This window comes from Plectropomus leopardus, chromosome 5 (genome assembly GCF_026936395.1).
Source record: "Plectropomus leopardus strain MGB_pleo_1.0 chromosome 5, ASM2693639v1, whole genome shotgun sequence".
Classification (NCBI taxonomy): domain Eukaryota; kingdom Metazoa; phylum Chordata; class Actinopteri; order Perciformes; family Serranidae; genus Plectropomus; species Plectropomus leopardus.
Window position 1 is genome coordinate 25468998 of NC_142180.1, and position 19171 is coordinate 25488168.

The 19171-nt window shown below is 38.9% G+C and overlaps 3 protein-coding genes across 5 annotated transcripts in view; all 3 read right to left on the bottom strand.

Moving 5' to 3' along the window:
• Positions 1-7349, bottom strand: part of cpamd8 (C3 and PZP like alpha-2-macroglobulin domain containing 8) — a 59754-nt gene extending 52405 nt beyond the window's left edge. Inside the window, exons 1-7 of one of the 2 annotated variants that reach the window (XM_042483645.2) lie at positions 6727-7349; positions 4304-4455; positions 3805-3827; positions 2924-3089; positions 1430-1482; positions 805-822; positions 183-237 (exon numbers count right to left, since the gene is read on the bottom strand). In XM_042483645.2, the coding sequence (XP_042339579.1) occupies positions 183-237; positions 805-822; positions 1430-1482; positions 2924-3089; positions 3805-3827; positions 4304-4455; positions 6727-6812 (553 nt within the window). In that variant the 5' untranslated portion in view covers positions 6813-7349. The remainder of the gene's footprint in view (positions 1-182; positions 238-804; positions 823-1429; positions 1483-2923; positions 3090-3804; positions 3828-4303; positions 4456-6726) is intronic. The other variant, XM_042483644.2, reaches the window with a different exon arrangement.
• Positions 7350-7720: 371 nt separating this feature from the next.
• sac3d1 (SAC3 domain containing 1) lies at positions 7721-11604 on the bottom strand. 2 transcript variants are annotated; one of them, XM_042517023.2, is made up of 4 exons: positions 11451-11604; positions 9999-10416; positions 9152-9434; positions 7721-8950 (listed from the first exon to the last, which is right to left on the bottom strand). In XM_042517023.2, exons 1-4 carry the CDS (start codon positions 11477-11479, stop codon positions 8484-8486), a joined length of 1197 nt encoding a protein of 398 aa, XP_042372957.1. In that variant the 5' UTR covers positions 11480-11604; the 3' UTR covers positions 7721-8483. The 2 variants fall into 2 exon arrangements, with proteins under 2 accessions (XP_042372957.1, XP_087933935.1); XM_088077809.1 differs by lacking the exon at positions 11451-11604 and adding an exon at positions 11361-11389.
• Positions 11605-12455: 851 nt separating this feature from the next.
• haus8 (HAUS augmin like complex subunit 8) lies at positions 12456-17450 on the bottom strand. Its single transcript, XM_042483969.2, has 10 exons — positions 17300-17450; positions 16771-16835; positions 15940-16001; positions 15603-15726; positions 14955-15065; positions 14766-14869; positions 14376-14534; positions 13705-13846; positions 13070-13211; positions 12456-12785 (listed from the first exon to the last, which is right to left on the bottom strand). Exons 1-10 carry the CDS (start codon positions 17440-17442, stop codon positions 12659-12661), a joined length of 1179 nt encoding a protein of 392 aa, XP_042339903.2. The 5' UTR covers positions 17443-17450; the 3' UTR covers positions 12456-12658.
• Between the last annotated feature and the right edge of the window lie 1721 nt (positions 17451-19171).

The following is a 19171-nucleotide window of genomic DNA, read 5'->3' on the forward strand; positions in this document are numbered from 1 at the left end:
TAACCACATACATACACTCCTGATATAACAATAACAGAGCCGTAAAACTAACAGTAGATGCCCCAAATGGTAGAAATTCTATCATTACAGCAAAAATATTACTAAGGCAAAAATTACAATGAAATTTGAATCTATTGGCTGCACAGTGATGGTGAAAATATATTATACAAAATGTGGCTCACCACAGCAGACAGATTTCAGACTCTTCCACTGGACCATCCTGGATCCTCTTGGATCCTGTGAGATCAAGTTAGAGGTTCAGAAACATGTCAAGGTTAACATTTTTCTTTAACCGCTGCATGTTAGTCATTCATTACACAGTGGCAATGTCATTTTTTGTAAATATTGAGTCCAGGCAAAAGTCCTTGAACTGAACTTGACCCCGGGACCTGGCTCAAACCACAGTCAACATAGTCTTACGACTTTTCCTCTGCAGGTAAGAGTGCAGTTAAAAAACATCTATGTGGTTGTTGCTAGCTATAAGTCATGCATGGGCTTCTTGTGAAGCAGCAGCTTGTTATTTGCCCTACAAACATCTCAAGAGCTAGAAAGAGACAATATATAAGCGAGGGAAGTGAGTACAAGAGAGGGAGATACACAGTGTGTGTGGGGCTGTGGAAGGCCTGATAAAGACAAAACCAGGAGACGAGAAGAGGCTCCTTTCATGTTGTTTATCCTTGTACTGTTCCAAAGAGCACCCTGTTATCTAGGTGAGCTGCTCTGACTTCTGCTCTGTAATCTCCGAGCAGGCTGGGAACTAAAATTGCCACTGTCCCCTGGGTGGTCCCGCCAGCCTCCACTCACCAAAACATACGCCTCAATCTGCGAAAAAAAAAGACAAGAAAAAAAGAGAGAAAGACAAGAACAAGACGTTATAAATTAGATACAAACTGTAAATCCTAGAGAGGATCCTAAGCATCTTCCCAATGCTTCTTCCCGCTCACTCCTTATCCAACAATCATCCATCTGTGAAAGTGAGTATTTCCCTGTACCAGCAGCAGACCTTTATAGCTGCAAACATCAATAAACCGTCTGTCTGCACAGTTGCACAGTATATTTGGAGCCATGCTGGCATTCCAAGAGAAATGACTCTAGCTTGGCTCCTGTAAATAAGTAACTGTACATTTCTCTGCACTCACAGCAGACCGGGTTTCTCCTCTTGATTCCAGCTATTAGAGATGGAAAAGTGCTAAATATTTTGTTGTTTTATTGCCAAAGTGATATGTTACAAACTGATGATAGGCATTCAGAACTTGTATTTTTATGCAAAGGAGATCTGATCACAACTCCTGTTCTCCTATTATATACTCGGTTCTTCATGATTTGTTTACCTGGTTGCTATGAGTGGTGTGTAATGTTTGCTATGTTTTTAAGTGCATGTTGAAGTCCCAACATTATTTGCTTTAACGTGACATAAATTTTGAAATACCTTGTCATTTACTGGCCTTAGATCGGGGGTGACTGTGTAGACATTGATGAACACTAAAGACAGAAAAAGAAACACAGTGTTGTTAAATATTGCAGGTTTGCATCATTAAAACATGAAAACCTTGATGAATATGAACAATATCCAGTATTTCTGTTTGGATCTATGAATCTTTGGTCCATCATGGACCAATTTTAAAATCTTGTTGCTTGTCCAGTTTTATTTAAGTGGCTGTCTGAATGAATTTGTTGGATTAAAAGGCTAAGAAACAGAATACATCAAAACACTAATCAGGGTCATATAATCACAGCACTTATTTCCATCATTGTTCTTTGAACTCGACATGACAGAACTTTTTTGAAAAATTTTTTTAAACAAGTTTTATTCTATGGCCAAAACCCTAAGACATTAGTCTAAATTTTCTGTATTTCTGTACAGTGATTAAAGGAATATTTCACCCTCAAAATGACCACTTTTATATTAGTTGGTCATGCTGTGTTACCTTGTATTTGTGAAGATTTTTTTTTCTTCCATGCCTCCAAGAAAAGAGGTGAACATATTGCTTTATTGGAGAGATTGGAGACTTTGTAAATTGATATTTTGATATAGCAGGGTTCCTACAGCCTAAAACAAGTTAAATTTAAGACTTTTTAATGCCACTTGGAATTAAATTTAAGATCAGTTTTTAAATAACAAAAAAGAACCCACATCAATTACTTAGGTTTATGAAAACGTTTGTCCGAATGTTTAATGTAACATGAAATACAACTCTTTTTGTCCAAGTTAAAAAGTTGGATATCTATTTAAAATGCTGAAAGAAAATAAACCTTCTGAAGTGGAATGCATGGAAACATATATAATTTAAAAAATCATTTGGTTTTCCTTAGAAAAAAACATTTTAATTTTTCATCTAACTGGATGTGGTAAATGTGTTGTTGGTTCCTCTATCCTTATCTGCAAGTGGCTACAGAAAATGAGATTTTACAATGCAACATCAGAAAAAAAATTTATTTAAATCCTTTTTTTTGGGAGGGGGTTTTTATCTTTATTGACAGGACAGCTATAGACTGACAGGAAAGGTGGGTGAGGGACATGCAGCAAAGGGCCACAGACTGGAATTGAACTCCAGCAGCTGCAAAGGCCTCATAATATGAGCAGGTGAGCTAGAGGTCTCTCTGTATTTTTAAGAACTTTGACAGATTGATTTAACGCATTTCAAAACCAACTAAGGCCTTATTTTTCAGATTCAGGACTAGAATGCCCTTAAAGCCTTTTTAAGGATCCGCAGGAACCCTGTACAGTTCTGCTGTGGTTGTACATGGTCCCCATGCAATCAATATATTACGTTTGCCAATTGTCATGGAGGCATGTGAGAAAAAAAAAGTTTTCTTCACAAATTCAAGGTGATGCGGCATGACTAATTGATTTACAAATGGTCATTTTTGTGGTTGAAGTATTCCTTTAACTGATTAACTACCAGGTGCAGTATGAGGGAACCTTTATGTTTGGGTTTGTAGACGGGCTTGTCAGTCTGGATGAAGACAGCTGTGCCCTTGCTCTCCACTGTGACGGTGGTGTAGTTGTGAAAGATGTAGCCTCCCTCTGTGAGGTGGCGGTTCCCCCACACCTTTAGATGGGCCTGGCCTCTTAGCCCAGAGGGAACCTGGTGGCACATACACACACACACATACACACACACAGACACACACACACACAGAGAGAGAAACACACACACACACACACACACACACACACACACACACACACATAAACACACAGAAAGGAAGGAAAAAGAGGATCAGGGCTGGAAATGAGGTCAGTGGGGGAAGGACTGATGTTTTCTCTAGGCTGCTGTACTCATTTCACCTTGATTCATTTTAAACACATTTTTGAGAAATAAAAGCGACAGCATAACAAAAGAACCACATTTAAACACCAGAGGAAGATGCCAAGCTATAACACAGCGCACTACACATGACTGTATTTCACGAGAATGAGGGTGGAGGTTACAGGGAGGGGAGAGAGACAGAGGGGAAGAATCGAGTTGTGTACACTAGATTGATCTATTCCAGCCTTCGGGGGCGGCGGACCATACATGCACGTCAACAGCTGTTGCATATTATATTGAGGCTGTTACCTTATTCCCAATGAATGAGCAGAGACAGATGTTGCATTACAAATAATGTTCGTGTTGATTTGCATGTTGCCTGAGGAATGTGCACACAGCGGACAAGGGGCTCTCACTACTGTGCAGCTGTCACCGCTAAACAGCGCCGTGCATTTTAAACATCTCTGGAAAGCAGCATGCATATTACTGTGGGACGCTGCTGGGGAAACAAATGAGAGCTACAGTAAGTTGAGCACACAGTTCGACTCACCTTTAGTTTGATGGTGCCTTTGTCTGAAATAGAAAGAGTGAGAAATTTAATGTAGGATATTTTAATTTGGGATGTTTTTAGAACTTTTTCGTAAACTTTTATCTCAGAAATCCAGAAGTTTTGCAAGCTACTAGACTGTGGACATGTTTGCCTGGATGTGTTCACCCTAGGTTTGCAGGAAATCCAGCTGCAACCCATCTCTATGCCACTCTGAGGTGGAGCAAGCACCATCTATTAATGGTGCTGTCAAACAAATCACACACTGTATACACTAAGTGGCTGGTGGGATGGGCTGAACTGATGCCTCCAATCAAAGATAATGTCTGTAAAAACTGTAGCTGGTCAGGAACACGCAGTGAGGGCAGAGGTCAATCAGGCTCACATTTTGTGTGTGTTCTTTAATGTACATATTTACTAGTGTGCATGCCCGTAGGGGGGGCAAGTTTTCTCTCTAAAAGTGATGCATTGTGCCAGTGTGTAACCTTAGCTTTGTTCTCACCGAGCACTGAGCCATGGCTGTGGGCAACCGTCTGTCCCTTCACCGTCAGCTGCACCTGGACGCGTGTTTCTGCTTTTGCATTGAAGATGGTTACGCTCACGCTCTCCTCCACGCCTGCTCGGAACACTGAGGGTGCAGCGACCAAATAACCCCTGAGAGAAGAGCAAGAGGTGGAGTGAGGGGAGATGGAGAGAGGTTAAGAGGAAGGAAGACAAGGAGGAGGTGTGATAGAGAGAGAGCAAAGGACACAGAAGTACACAGAGGATGTGGAAACACAGAAGTGGTAAAACAGGAGAGGTGGTGGTGGGAGACAATGTAGAAGTCAGACAACACAAAGACACGTGTAGGTGAATATGAACAGATATGAGATGCATTACTGCCCTGCTCCTCGTTGCATTCAGGCAATGATTCCACTTACCAGTCTGAGTTTAAGTAAAGTATCTTGCAATTAGTCCTACAGGTGAACTACGCATAAACTCAAGTTTCTCTCGTCGTTTCTCGCTTCCTCCCTGACCCGCACGCACGCAACAAAACACACATGCAAACAGGGACATTCCACGTGGATCTGTGCAGCAAGATCAGATTTAATTACAATGGTTACCACGGACACGGTACCTGTTGTCCAATGAGCTTTCCGCTCTGGCGTTCTCTTTGGGTGGTCTGGCACCTCTGACAGAACCTTGGCGTCTGTTTTGAAAAATAACGACTGAGATTCCACACGGTCACTCTGACATTTAATTGAGGGAAGGAGCCTGTCACTGAGGTCACAGAGCAAAGGTCATTCTTTGATGCTTATCAATGGTATGGGGAAAAAAAGCCCAATTTAAGTTTTAGTTGGATGAAAAAATAAGCCATCTGGCGCTGAGGGGCTATATCTCTCAGGTAACAAAGACAGAATAATGGGTGCTCTTGTTAGCGTGTTCTTGTATAACTTAATCAGTTGAGCGGGGCTGTTCGGGGTTATGTTAAGAGTGTGTGGAGTCATTGATAAAAGCATCCACCAAATGATGTGCTTGAGCATGAAAAAGTTACTTACTTTGAAAAAAGCAGCCCAAGTCCCATGTTAATCATGCCAACTACATGTGGCAGACAATGTACCTCCTGACCCAGTCATTCCAGCTCTAATTTTTAAGGCAAATAGGCCTATTCTGCCCCTGAAAACTTAACTGAAGATCACACAAATTAGGAGTGAGCAAAGCCTCAAGCACAAACCCAATTGCATGCCTGAGAGAAGGATCAGGTGGTTGGCATTACGGCACTACAGCATTACAGCCGGAGGCAACTGCAGTTCCTGAGAGAGAAAGTCATGAGAAAATCCCCTGGAAAATAAGGCTTCGGGAGAAGGAAGATAATACGAGGAAATTGACTCCGCGCGTTTGATCTACAGTGAGTTTAACCAGCTCTTGGATGAGCTTGGATCAGGTGGTGGAGACCATGCTTATTTCAGTCACATGGCTTGATGTACTCAAGTTCTCATTGTTTTTGCCTCAACTTTTGTCCTCAGCTGAGAGCTGGTTGGTGCCTGAGAAGGATTTGTGTTCTCTTTTGTAGGTGCAACAGCCGGTTCTTTTTTAGCTCAATCACATGGTTTTATGTTCTTAGCCTTTTTGCTTTTTGCCCAAATTTCACCCTCAGCTTAGCTTATTAATTGATTTAAGCTCTCTTTTGTAAATCAAGGCAGCAATTTTTGTTAATTCACTACACAGAGCCGCACTGAATCCCTCCCCCTTGGACAACCGGGAAGGACTGTTTACAACTCTTTACTATTAACACAACTCTCAAGGTCAGGATTAAGCTTGTGAGCAGCTGACAACAGCCTGACTGATGGCACCAAAGAGACAAAAGTCAATTTTATTCCTTTTGCCTTTGGGTCTGAAGGCATAAACTGTGTAAAATAGGCAATTGTAAAACAACCTATTTTATATAGTTGTCATTATTTTGGCATGTGAACATTTACTCAAAAGCTGCATGTATTCCAGCCATCACAACAAAATCAACAGAGCAGGCTACCTGTACACTTTGAGTAACTGCTTTCAGGTCAAATAAGTGAATGAAAAACTCTGAAAAAAAATGAATGGCTAAGTGCTCTGATAGTACTATGTTGTCATCAGAGACTCTGATAAAACACCCTGTAAATCCTCACATATCCACAAAAAAATATGAACATCTGACAGATAAGGACATGTTGCTTATGCAGTAGATATCACAAAAAATACCCAATAGACTTGCTGCTTATAGCTGTTTAAATTAAAAGGCTCGTGTTGCTCTGATCACGCGGAGTTTTCCGTTGTGTTTCAACTCTGAGGCTGAGTTTAAAGTTCTCTATATTACAATTCCTGACCGAGAGCATCGGAAATGCTTGTAGTGAGGTTAAAGCACCGCACTCCACTTCAAAGACAACACATGCACCACAGGCTACTTACTGTCTTTCTTGTGCATAACTTCTGCTCACGTTGCAGATGAACAAAGTCCATGAAAGACTCAAAGCTGTCAAAGACAACCGCAACATTTTGGTCCCAGAAACCGAAATAATGCTGGATATCGGCTCTCCCCTCTCAAAGAGATTTGGGATCTTCCAACTCTAATGAAAATGTAAATGAAATCTCAACGAGTCTGTGTCTGCAGCTCTCTCAGTCTATGTATCCATTGAGGTCGGTTGGCGTGAAAGGTGTGCAGAGCTTAGTCCGGAACCAAAGATCAACTTTTTGTAATCATCCCACTTCGCCAAATCCAGTTTCAAGCAAATCGTGTGTTTTTTTTTTCTCCTCTTAGAGCCCCGAGTACACGGACAGTCCTCTCCCATGTGCCTTCACCCGCCCCGGTTCCGTTCTCTCATATTTCAGCATTACAAATTGTAAGCGTCCTCCCACTTCAGCGAGCAGAAATGTCACTGTACAGAGATGTTTGACATGTAAAATCCGTGCAACTGTTGCTTCCCCGATAGTTCCTGGAGATCTCTTTCAAGTCGGTGGATGCCCCCCCCACCCCCCCCTCGCTCCTCCAGCAGCGGGTGAGGAGGCGATCGGCGTCAGTCTGCGCTTCATTCACTTCAATAGCTCCTCTCACTTGTGTGCTGCGGGAGCATGACTAACCCCAGTGTAAGGAGCGCCACGGAGCCTGCTGCTCTAACCACGATAAATTACCTGCACATTTCACATACTTCTGTTTCTTGTTGACATCTTAGACGTTTTACCAGCTTGAACCAGCTCTTTTTGCATTAATAAACTGCTAAACTGCAAAACAAAGTTTTAAAAAAACCCACAAAACAAATATTTTATGCAGAAGCGTAGACATTTCAGTCATTTATTTTTGTACTTGTTGGAGTTTACTGGTGGCGTCACAGATATCTGCCGCCCTCAAGTGGTAGCTGAGCGGAGATGCAGTTATCTTATAGGTCAAAAAAAGGAATTAGGCATGTTTCTCTTTTAGGTAACAAATATTTATTAACTTGCTTCTGAGGTAATGCATTGATGACAATGAATGAACACTTTTGCACAGTAGATTGTCCAGGGGATTTTCAAATATGCTTCACTAAAACATTCGATCTCAACATAACTTTTACACAGTAACAGCATAACCTGTAAAGAGTAACAATATAAAAGTAATTCATGAGGGCTGTACAATCAATCGCACAATTGCAGAGGCTGCAATTTCTGCTTAAGATAAAATGTGTCACAACAAATTATCATAAATGAAGTATTGCAGTACTACAGAAATGCTCCAGCCTATAAATGATATTCCAGACCTGAGGAAACATGCTGCTTTGGCACAGGTACAGCAAAAATCAATCATCCTTTTTCTTGTTTCTATGTAAAAAAATGAAATACAAAAATTATATTCTGTCAAAATAATCACAATACCTTTCATTTTGCATATTGCGCAGCCCCAATTCACATCTTGAAGTAATTCAGGCACCAGGAGTTCAAGCTATTCCCAGGTGGAGCGTGGCAGATCAATAGTTTAACAAACAACAAGCCCTGACCTTTATGTTGAACATGTGTCCTGGAAGGATGCGTTAAGGCTCAAATGCAAAACACAACAAGAGTAGAAAGATAAAACCACTGCTCAAGTGCCCTTAAAACAGACTCCCTGAAAATGGCACATATCTCCCTGTGCAGGGACAGGAACAAACAGCCCTGACCCTCAGATAGTTGTTTTACTGATTTAATCCTTTTATTCCTCAAGCACAGCCATGAATGATGTTCTGAACAGAGAGGTCTCTCTCCTTCTCAGCCACAAAGTTGTGATACAGTTTGCAGTGCAGTTTCCCCTGTTCAGGCTCAGTGAACACAGCCTTGGAGAAAACCACTTGGTTGTCCTGGTAAACCTCCACTCCGTACTCCTGACAGAGTTGAGTTGTGAGTGATGTGTCTAAGGACAAGAGCTGAGCTAGTGCGTCAAGAGGAAAGCGACAGTTGCGGCTGCTGAATCCGTGGCTGTATATTAGCAGCAGATCTCTACGACATGTCACCAGGTGACGGTGCAGAGCACAGCTCTGTAGGAAGTTCAACTTCTGAGCTAATCGAAGCATGCGTACAGGGTTTGACTCCAGAAAAGCTCGGTTGATGGACAGAGCGAGTGTGATGGCAGCAGAGCTGCGGAGTCGCTCAGGGAGCTCCATGATGTGCTGTGCGGCGCGAGGTGAACCTGAGGGAGACGGAAAAAAGCAAGCAAACGTAAAGAAATCAATCTAATCATAAAGCAAAACAAAAAGCATTCAAAAAAGGACTGCTAAACTGACTTCAGCAGATCTCTGCCTTCAATCGTCTGCATATGTAATTTTATATGATGCTTAAACAACCACACAAAGAAAAAACTTGAATTAGACAATTAAACACAGTGACCAACCCAAGTTGTACAGCAGACAGAGAGCGTGGAACTCTTCCTGATTGGGATGCAGCCCCATTTCAGTCTTATAGCAATCCAACAGCCAGCTGAGATTCTCCTGTAGGTGTGTGTCATTAATGCGTGGATCGTAGAACCGCAGGGGCTCACCACAGAGCCGATAAGAGGCGTAGATGAGGAAACGCACTGTCCGCTCTAAAATGGCCACACAGTCTTTCCCGGACACCCTCTGGATGATCATGTCCTGCTTCACACCACGCAGCCGATCAAACACAAAGCTGTACACCTGACAGACATTATCAATTTATGTAAATATATGTTGTGCAAAAATGTATTTTATGTATTTATGATTGCAACTTCATTATTACAGTGCTCTTACTGGCCTGGTAACAAATTAGCTATATCAGAATCAAATTAACCAGCCTCCAACCTAGAAACTGTGATGTTATATTTTTGTTTTCTGCAAGATATTTATGTAAATTCTATGCCAACTGATCGCTGAAAGTTTTTTTCCAGTTTGTTAGGCAGCAAAACACACAGCTTGTGCCTTGTAAAGTAGTGTTGTTTGTCCAAAAGCAAAGTATTAACTCACTGTTATGTGGTCATTTTGGACCTTTCTGACATCCTAAAGAGTAGTTTGTTGGACATTTATACTGTTTGGAGGATGCTAACATGAATCTGTGCTGACTGTGTGCAACAGTAAAGTAAAATGTAACCGGTGTTTCAGATGTGATTAAAGGTGTGCAGATGATGCCAAAAGTTGAAATTCTAAGTGAACAATACGAACTATAGTTTGACTAAAATCTAGTAAACAACAGTAAAAACTGAGTGACTGGAAAAAACAACTTACCTCAGTCCAAGGATGCAGGTTAGGGGAGGCAACAATTTCATCAATAAGGTAACACACAGTTTTCAGCAGCACAGCAGGAGGACGGAGATCAGTCTGGCGTGTTGAGTCTTTCCCAGCTGCTGGTCTGGAATACTCTTTAACAGCACGCAAGGTGTCTCCCTTAGGTCGTCTGTCTCTTTCTGTGCCTGCTAACATCTCGAAACGGTGAAGGCGGTTCTGCGTCTCACGGGACTGCAGCTCACGAGCAGGGCACATGGTTTGGCAGGTTCCCCTGGGCACGGTTTCTTTCCCATGCTGCTCATGTCTCTCATCCTTTTCCACCTCTTTTGCCTGTGCTTTGACATGGCCTCGCCACTGCTCTTCATTCCTCTGTCTCCAATCTCCTGCTGCTAGTGCACCCCTCCTCTGAGAGTGAGAGCTGCTTAAGAGAAACACGGTGGTTAATCACTGAAATTGTAGTCTCATATAAAAGGAATCAGATACAAGTCATACACGAAAACTTGCTTTAAATCTTGTATGTTGGCCCTTATTATCACCTGACAACAACCTGTAACCACAGACACATAACAGGAATGTTTAACTTTACTCTAACTGCAGGGTGTCTACAGGTATCAGACATTTATATTTAAAGCATTTTAAGACCTTTAGGATAATTTCAAACCAAAATTAAAGGGTATATATGAAGCCTTATGTAAGAATACGGCTATCACCGAGAGTCAAGTTGAACTACACCTTGCTATCAGCTAGGTGCAAGTATAAAGTAAAAAGACAGTATTAGTATTTTACACTCACTCACATTTTACTACTTCTTATGCACTTGCACACACCCTTAACTATATATGGTTGTTTCTTTGTGTAATACAAAACAGATTTAAAGGTTGTCTTTATGTTACAAGATGCATTATGCTAACTTAACTTTTACTTCACCTCCTATTCTTTCACATTAAATGTCACTGTTTGAAACAATAACGGAGATGGTTTCACAATCAGCTTATGAATGCAGCACAACTTATCAATGTTTGAGTTAGGTTTACGTTTAAATTAGCTGCATTTTGTTCTCACAAACTCAATGTTGAGTTTAAGCAAGTACATATCTTTTTTTTTAATCAAAGTGAATCGTTAACGTGCGATGTAATTATATCTGTCATGCTAGCACTATCTAACAACCTTACTTTATACTTTATCTAATGTAACACAACAGCACAGCAACGCTGACCACTACAACAAACTGGTAGCTTTCAGAAGCTACTAGACTGATACCTAGCTTCAGTCATTAGCCTGCTCCGGCAGCTAGCTAGCTAACAACGTTATATAGCGCGCGAATAACATTTCTACTATTAACAATCCGTAAATTACACGAACCAAGCAGTCAACATATAATAAAAACGTGGCTTGGGTTGTCATTTTATACGAAATGTTTGATACAGGTGGAATAAAAACCCATGTACTCACATGCTACGAGGCGCTCTCCTGCGGTTCATTGGTCCCTCAGAAAAGACCGCTCGTCACTTTCCAGAATGAAGCCAATAAAAATGCGTCATTGTTGTTTTGGTGTTACGTCACATCCGGAATTGGACTCGATTGTTTACACGTTGAAAGCACGGGTCTCTGGAGTAAATTATATATACCGTGCAACAGCGATTGTTTCACTATTTCCAGACGTGTGAAAACAAACCTCAGTTTTTAACTCTCATGTTAAATTTCTTGGACGACATACGAGGCACAAAGTGGGGATAATAAATAGCAGATATCATTCATAAAGCCTGACTTAACACTGCTTCTAAATCACATCATTATCAATGAGAATTTGTCATCGTTTTCTATCGACCCTTTGAAACTTGATTGACATAAGTTTTCATGTGCTGCGTTCATATGCCCCTCACAAGCTGCTATTTAAATCTGTACAAATTAGTTTTCTTTCAAAAACATGGGGGGAACGCATTGACGAACTTGGCAAGTAATGTCCCACAAATTGCAATAAATAAAAAAAAGGTAACAAGAAAATCACCTAAAAATGGCTTTTTAGGTAATTAAATTATTTTTATTAAATATATAAAATAATTTCAATTTCAGCACTTTTTTGTGATTTTCTTGTTTGTTTTTGTGTTTTACTTTTTTTTCTTTGCTCATTGTCAATTAAAAAAAAAAGAAAATTACCTAAGTTTTTCGCAAAGTTTTGGGCCATGTCTTGTTGTGTTGCCCTTTGCCTTCTCCCCATCTTTTTGAAATAAATCAAACCAATTTGCGCCGATTTAAAATGGTTAACAAGCAACATAAATCTAACATATAGTTAAACTTGTCTTTGCCCTCTGACTGTTACAGCTCTGCTCATTTACTTATTTCCTCAGAGGCAAACTCCATTAGCATTAAGATATTTTTTTGCAGCTGTATTTAATACGACAAAAAACTGGAATACCATGTTCTTGCATATTGTTGCTTCTCATTGGAATGCCTATGTTGACTGTTTCATTTATACTTTTTTATTGTTCCATCTATAAAACAGTATCAGTTATTATTAAACTTTTACAACATCTCATAATACAGCTGCAAAGAAATCAGACAAGTCCCAAATGGTACAAACATATGCAAACTGGGGAAAATTTGGGGTTGAGGGGTATCGAAAGTGCATGTACTGTGTATCCCATGCTGTGTGGTGTGATTCACTGTTTGGGGCAGAAGAGTTTGTGGGTTCTCCCGGTGCCAAGCTGTTCTTCCTCCGTGGCCTGCTGGACATGGACTGTGTGGCGGCAGATCAACGATGACAGCTCCAGTAGCTCTGAAAATGTACTGGAAAAATTGAAAAACACAAATGTTTGAGTACATATGCAACCTGCTCAGTCAGGATGTATTGTTAACAATCTTAACTGTCTTGTTTTAACTATATAAATACAAAATTTAAATATCTTTAAACAAGACGTTGTCATGAGCAATTATAGCAAAGCACTTATGTCACAGTGAAATCATCTGGGGAGGAACAAAAGGGAATAAATTAATAAATTGACACAGAGCATCATGTATTCACATAATCTCCTCTTTCAAGAAGGCCTGTTCTGTATACAGTATGTGCCTACCCTGACAGATGCTGACTGATCTCCTTTGAGGTCGTTTTCATGTCCCTGAGGCACTCCAGGGATGTGCTGTTGTCCTTATAATCTCCCTCCGTGCACTCCATCAGCAACGTCTCACTCTCCTTCAGGCAAGCCTCAGCTTTATCTAAAAGGGGTACAAATGGGTCATTGTAATTTTAATATCATTTATCATAAGTTCCTGCAATTACATATAACTGCACCGTTTGGTGTTTACAAGAAGACACACTCGGTAGATTACATAAAATAATTAAAATTTCCATGAGCACATTATTTACACTTATATTTCTTTTGTGAAGAACCTGCAAACCTTGATGCACAATTATATCTGCTAGAGTCATAATATTGGGTGTGATACATTAGAGATTCCTGTTTGTTTTTTAGGTTCCAAGTGGAAAAGACTGTGTTAGAGAAAGATAGCACTAATTAAAATTTACCAATTTTAGAATCAGTAACAGATTACAGATATCACATGTGGCCAAAGTTAATCTGATCAAAGCCTTTACACACAGTCCTGATGATGCAGATAAGCTGAGTTTTTTAGTGGTAAAAAGGCACTGATGGTAAATATTGTGTTTTGTGCAACTTAAAAAAAAACAACTTTTAAACATAGTAACAACCTAGAAATTCCCTTCTGTCCCCGTCAATGTAGAAATTCTTGACAGGCAGCTCATGTCGGGTGGTGTCAACAGCAGTGGCAAAAGACTTGTAGTCCTTTGTGAAATGCTTGGCAGTTTCTGCCACAGGAGTCAGAGCTGCAATCTGATGGACAATAATAATATTGGTAAGATGAGAATCATGCACCCATACTATTTTACACACATTTTTAAAAAACATCCGATACCTAAAAAAAAAGTGTAAACCAGCTATTCTCCAGCTGTTCTGACTATACCTAATGATAAGTCAGCACAGATGTGACTCAATAAGCTTCAGTGGATTGTGAGCATGCAATAGTAATAAAGTGTCTCCAGTGATGAATATTTCAGTTTGTGTGTTATGATACTCCGCCATACAGCCTGACAATATAATGTATATGTTACGTGAGAAACACCTTCGATATAACAAGCAAGAAACATTTCTGAGTCATTAATTTGTTGCTGAGCAATTAGGTGATATTCAACTAATTCAAGATTTTAGTCTGTCACTAAAATCGTGATCAATCACACTGGCGGTAAAAAAAAAACGCGTTCTTCTTTCACTTGTCTATTTTAACATGCAATAAGAGTTTGTTTTTTTTTAAGAAAGACCGCATATCAAACAAAGGTCACTTCAGAGAAGGTGACTTGCTGACCTGTAAATCCAGCAGCTCATTGGCTAGCCTGTCCTTCTCCATGAGGAGGTACTGACGCTTCTTCTCCTGGACCTCATTATGCAGCGCCTCCTCTTCCTCCATCTCCTGCATGATCCTTGCTTCTGCTTCAGCCTTGAGCTTCGCAGTATTGCTCTCCATCTTAAGTCAAACATCAAAGAGATAGAGCCATATGACACACAGTGTGGGACTCAGACTAGATGTTTTTCACACAAAGCGCAGTGGACAAGTCAACAAACTACTCATATCATAGCGTTCTATTTAAAAAAAAAAAAAAAAACTTCACTGATATGCTAAAAGCTGCTTTCAAACCACATGCACTGATATCAGGTTTCAGTACATCAAATACACTTGTATGTTAGACTCACTCACCTTAGCTGTGAGGTAGGCCAGGAGGAATGTTTGCATCTCAATGATCCTCTTCTCATTCTCTGGATTTCTCTCAGGCTCTACTGCATTTTCAATCACTGTTTTATCTAAGAGAGATAAACAAAAATAGTGTTACAGGATACTCTTATTTATAAATAATCTACAGCATGTTAATAGTGTAAATCAGTTTACCTTTAATGACTGAAATGTCAAAATCTGGTCGAAAGCAATGTCCGTCTGAGAAAGTGGACTGCAGAATACTTTTTCCAAGCAGTGAAGGCTCAGTTGCATGTGACACCATTGCTGTAAGAAAGATAACATGAATAGCATTTATTGTTCTTATTTAGACAATGTTACAGACTCAAGCAGAACTCAAGGGGGAAAAGTTTTTAAAAATATCTCTGCAGTACCATGTTTCACTGCAAGATTTTAACAGTTTTGTCATTGACTCAACCAGTCTTGTTCAGGTGGGGATTCGTGGCTAGTTAAATCATTCCACATGGATTACCAGAACCATACGCAAACATAGACAATTATTAAGCAGCAGCCAACAATATTAAGAGGACACAAAAACTAACTACAGACCACAAGTTAAAGGAGCTGATGGGATTATATTTTCCTGGAGTTGGAGTATAATTCCATGTTAAAAAAAAATTTGTTTGATTGAACAAAGATCAAATACAATCCCCGTATCAACAACAGCCTTTACACCTAAAAAAAAAAAAGAAAAACCTTCTTCATTTAATTTAAATGTACATTTTCAAAATGAAAAATGCACTAATCTATAATGAAGAACTGTGCAAATGAACATTTACAGTTATCACGGTAGGAAACACTTACATGTTGCTAGAGCCTGTGGGGCCAGTGAGCGTCTGGGCGGAGTGCCGACCCTCGGTTTGACACCACTGGGTTTAGGTGAGGAAGGCCTCGGTGGCACAGCAATTGACTCGTTGGTCGAGTTACTCTGTTAATGGTTAAAGGGGTACAACGATGTGTAACATCAAAGGTGTGACAACTACAGACACCTGAACTGCATAGACACAGAGGAGGCAGAATTTATCTGATCATCTAAACATTTCACAGAATATCAGAAGCTAATGTCCATATCCTAAGTAACAATACCCAACGTAGCTGGAATACATGTGGAGCACTAAAAAAAAAAAAAAAAAAGCATTACCTTTGAAAGAGATGTCTTCTCAGCAGACTGCATATAACGAGACTTGACAATAGTCCCACTTGCTACAGTTTGATGAAAAGATTAAAAAAAAAATAAAGAAATCAATACAGTTTAGTTAACCCTAATTCAACATTTCTGACCTTGCATGGCTCCAAAGTCGGAAAATTAACTTTTTTGTAGATCTACTAAAGTAGATTCCAAAATTTAGCAGCCACTAAACAGATTACCATTGCATTTTTGTCTAGTGAGTTCAGCAAATCTAACAGTCACTTGCAATATTTTACCACAATTTGGCTGGTGCTAATTTCCAACCTTGTATGCCTCATGTACGATATCAGCTACAAATCTCCTTAAAAAAGACTTTATTTAAGTATTTCAAAGACTCCAGTCAAGATGAGCACATTTATTTCAACTGTTTTGCAAAGTCATTCTAGTATATTAAATACCATGCTTTGTACACAGCAGTGTACGTGAGTTTCAGGTTGGAGTGCCACTTTATGGCAATTGTGTTGGAGGGACAGTTTTAAAACTCTGGGCGAGGACATAACAGGATTCGTTGACATGAAGTTAACCATCTGACACATCTGATAAATCATATCACTACTAAAATTAGGCTAACAATGAACTTCTGACAAGACAGCTCTTAAACTATTTTCATTACTAAATATGTTTGAGATGGCCCTGTTCCTTATTTCTATTTATCTTTACATCATATTTTTGTTTTATTCTTTTGCTCAACCTAAGGCAGTTGTTTTAAAATGAACAGTACTTGAAAAATTACTTACAATACTTATAAAAATATCACTTACGTGAATCATTACTAATACTTACATTTAACAGTTTTCTTCCCAGTTCCACTTGTGTTAGATTTATTGACATTGTTCCCACTTTTCGAGCTGAAAACAACCAAAATAAGTAGCAGGCACATTTAATGTTGTAGAAATGAGAGCATAACTTGCAAAGCTGACTTTAAAAAGAGGTTGTTTCTGTAAGGTGACTTTGAGCGTCCTGAAATATAACTAAATGTAATTTTATTGTTACTATTTTATAAACGGAAGGTTAGCTATAATGTTAGCTTACAGTAGTTAGCAATGTTAATACTTTGTCACAATACACTAGAGCATAAAGGCGTTACAAGCATTTGCCTGTATAGTCTGGCTGTACTTTATATAAATATGTCGTATGTAGTTTTAGCTAAATAAAGACTATAACGAAACGTAATGTGTGTTAACTAAAACGGCTTAGCCGGACTGTGTCTTCTCTAGCGTTCCGTTAAATTCTTTTCACACGTAAGTGGCAACAAATTTACCAAAACACAAGGAGGTCGCTTAAAAGAAAGTAAAAATACAACAAGTTTTACCTTTTAGCGTCAGTTGAGGTACTTTTTAAACTGTTTGGCGCTGTTGATGTTTTTCTCGACGCCATTATGTTTTGAAGCAAACCGCCCGTACGACACTTTTGTAAACCGGCAGAAACAAGCATCGATACATTTGTTCCGCTCATCTTCTTCTTTTTACATGGTGACTTGCAACCGGGTGGAGCATTATCGCCACCTACTGTTATATCTTTGTTTTCTTAACTGAAGACATTTTTTAAAACCATCCCTCCAGAGTATTTCAGGTGTAAAACATCTATCAGAATGACCTACTAATCCTATAAATGTAGTTAAAATAGAGCAGGTCATTATTTCAATTAGGAAAGATGGCATACTGCCTCTAAAAATGTAGTTAGAAGTAGAGTAGCGATATTTGTCAGGTAGAAAATGTCATCAGAATGACCCACTAATTCTGTAGAGGTAGTTATAAATAGAGTAGCTTATTCTGTCAGATAAGAAATATCTATCAGAAGGACCTCCCACCTCTATAAATGTAGATAAAAGTAGATTATATCAGTTCATCAGATAAGAAATATCCATTAGAATGACCTACTATCTCTATAAATGTAGTAAGAATTAGAGTAGCTTATTCTGTCAGGTAGGAAATGTCATCAGAATGATCTACTAATTGTACAAATGTAGTTAAAAGTAGAGTAGGTTATTCTGTTAGGTAGGAAATATTGATCAGGGTGACCTACTATCTCTATCAATGTTGATAAAAGTAGCATATATCATTTAATCAGACAGGAAATATCTATCAGAATGTCCTACTACCTCTATAAATGTTGGCAAAAGAAAAGTAGCTGTCACTGTCAATCAGGGTATATCTGTCAGAATGACTTACTAATTATATAAATATAGTTAAAAGTTGAAAATGCATTACTTGTGGAACATGCATGTGGATGCTTAAAGCGGAAAGGAATTTAAAAACATGTCTGAAAATGGAGAAATATGCTACAAATTGCCAGAAACATCTGCAAAATTTGCAGAAATGAAAGCTGAGCTGCTTTAAACTGAAGATGATATGAGTTCAATTGGAGGAGTGTCAGAGGAAGAAGCTAAAAGATAACTTCAACTTCTTCGTAGTCAACTGAAAAAAAAATGAATACTTTGAAGCATAAAATGTAGAAAAAACTTTGAGAGGCATAAATGTCCTTGAGGAGTGTAACATTTTGACATCTGAATGTTAAAATGTTATGCAAAATGTTGTGTCCTTATGTCTTCTATGTCTTTTCATGTGAAGCTCTTGGTACATGCAAATTCTTGGTTGTTAAGCACATTGGGCTGCATTTCTTCTCCTAAAAAAAGGTGCTATAAAATAAATTCTATGTTAATATTAGTAATATTATTTTACCTTTGTTCATTTGATAACTTTAGCAGCTAGTTGCTTTACACAAGCAGAATATTAATTAAAAATTTTATCAAGTGAAATATGGTATCCTATCCTTGTAGGCCTAGATAAAACTACACAGCAACATATAAAGTTAATAAAATCAGCACCACCTTTACCAGTTGCAACAATAAATTGATATTCAAATTAATCTATAATTATCTCTATTATTGTCTGTAATTCCTATCTACAATCTATCTATAATTATATATTATTTTGAAGTACGCATTTCTGTATAATAAGTACATTTACTTTTTGTACTTTAAGTACATTTTGATGGTGACAATTTTGTATGTTACTCAAGTGGTCTAACATTTGAATGCAGGACTTATACTTGCAACAAAGTATTTCTACACTGTGGTACTGCTACTTTTACTTAAGTAAAATATCAGAGTACTTATTCTACTACTGTAAATAAATAAATACTAATCTTTTTTAGACAAGGTAACTCCTCATCAAGTTAACTG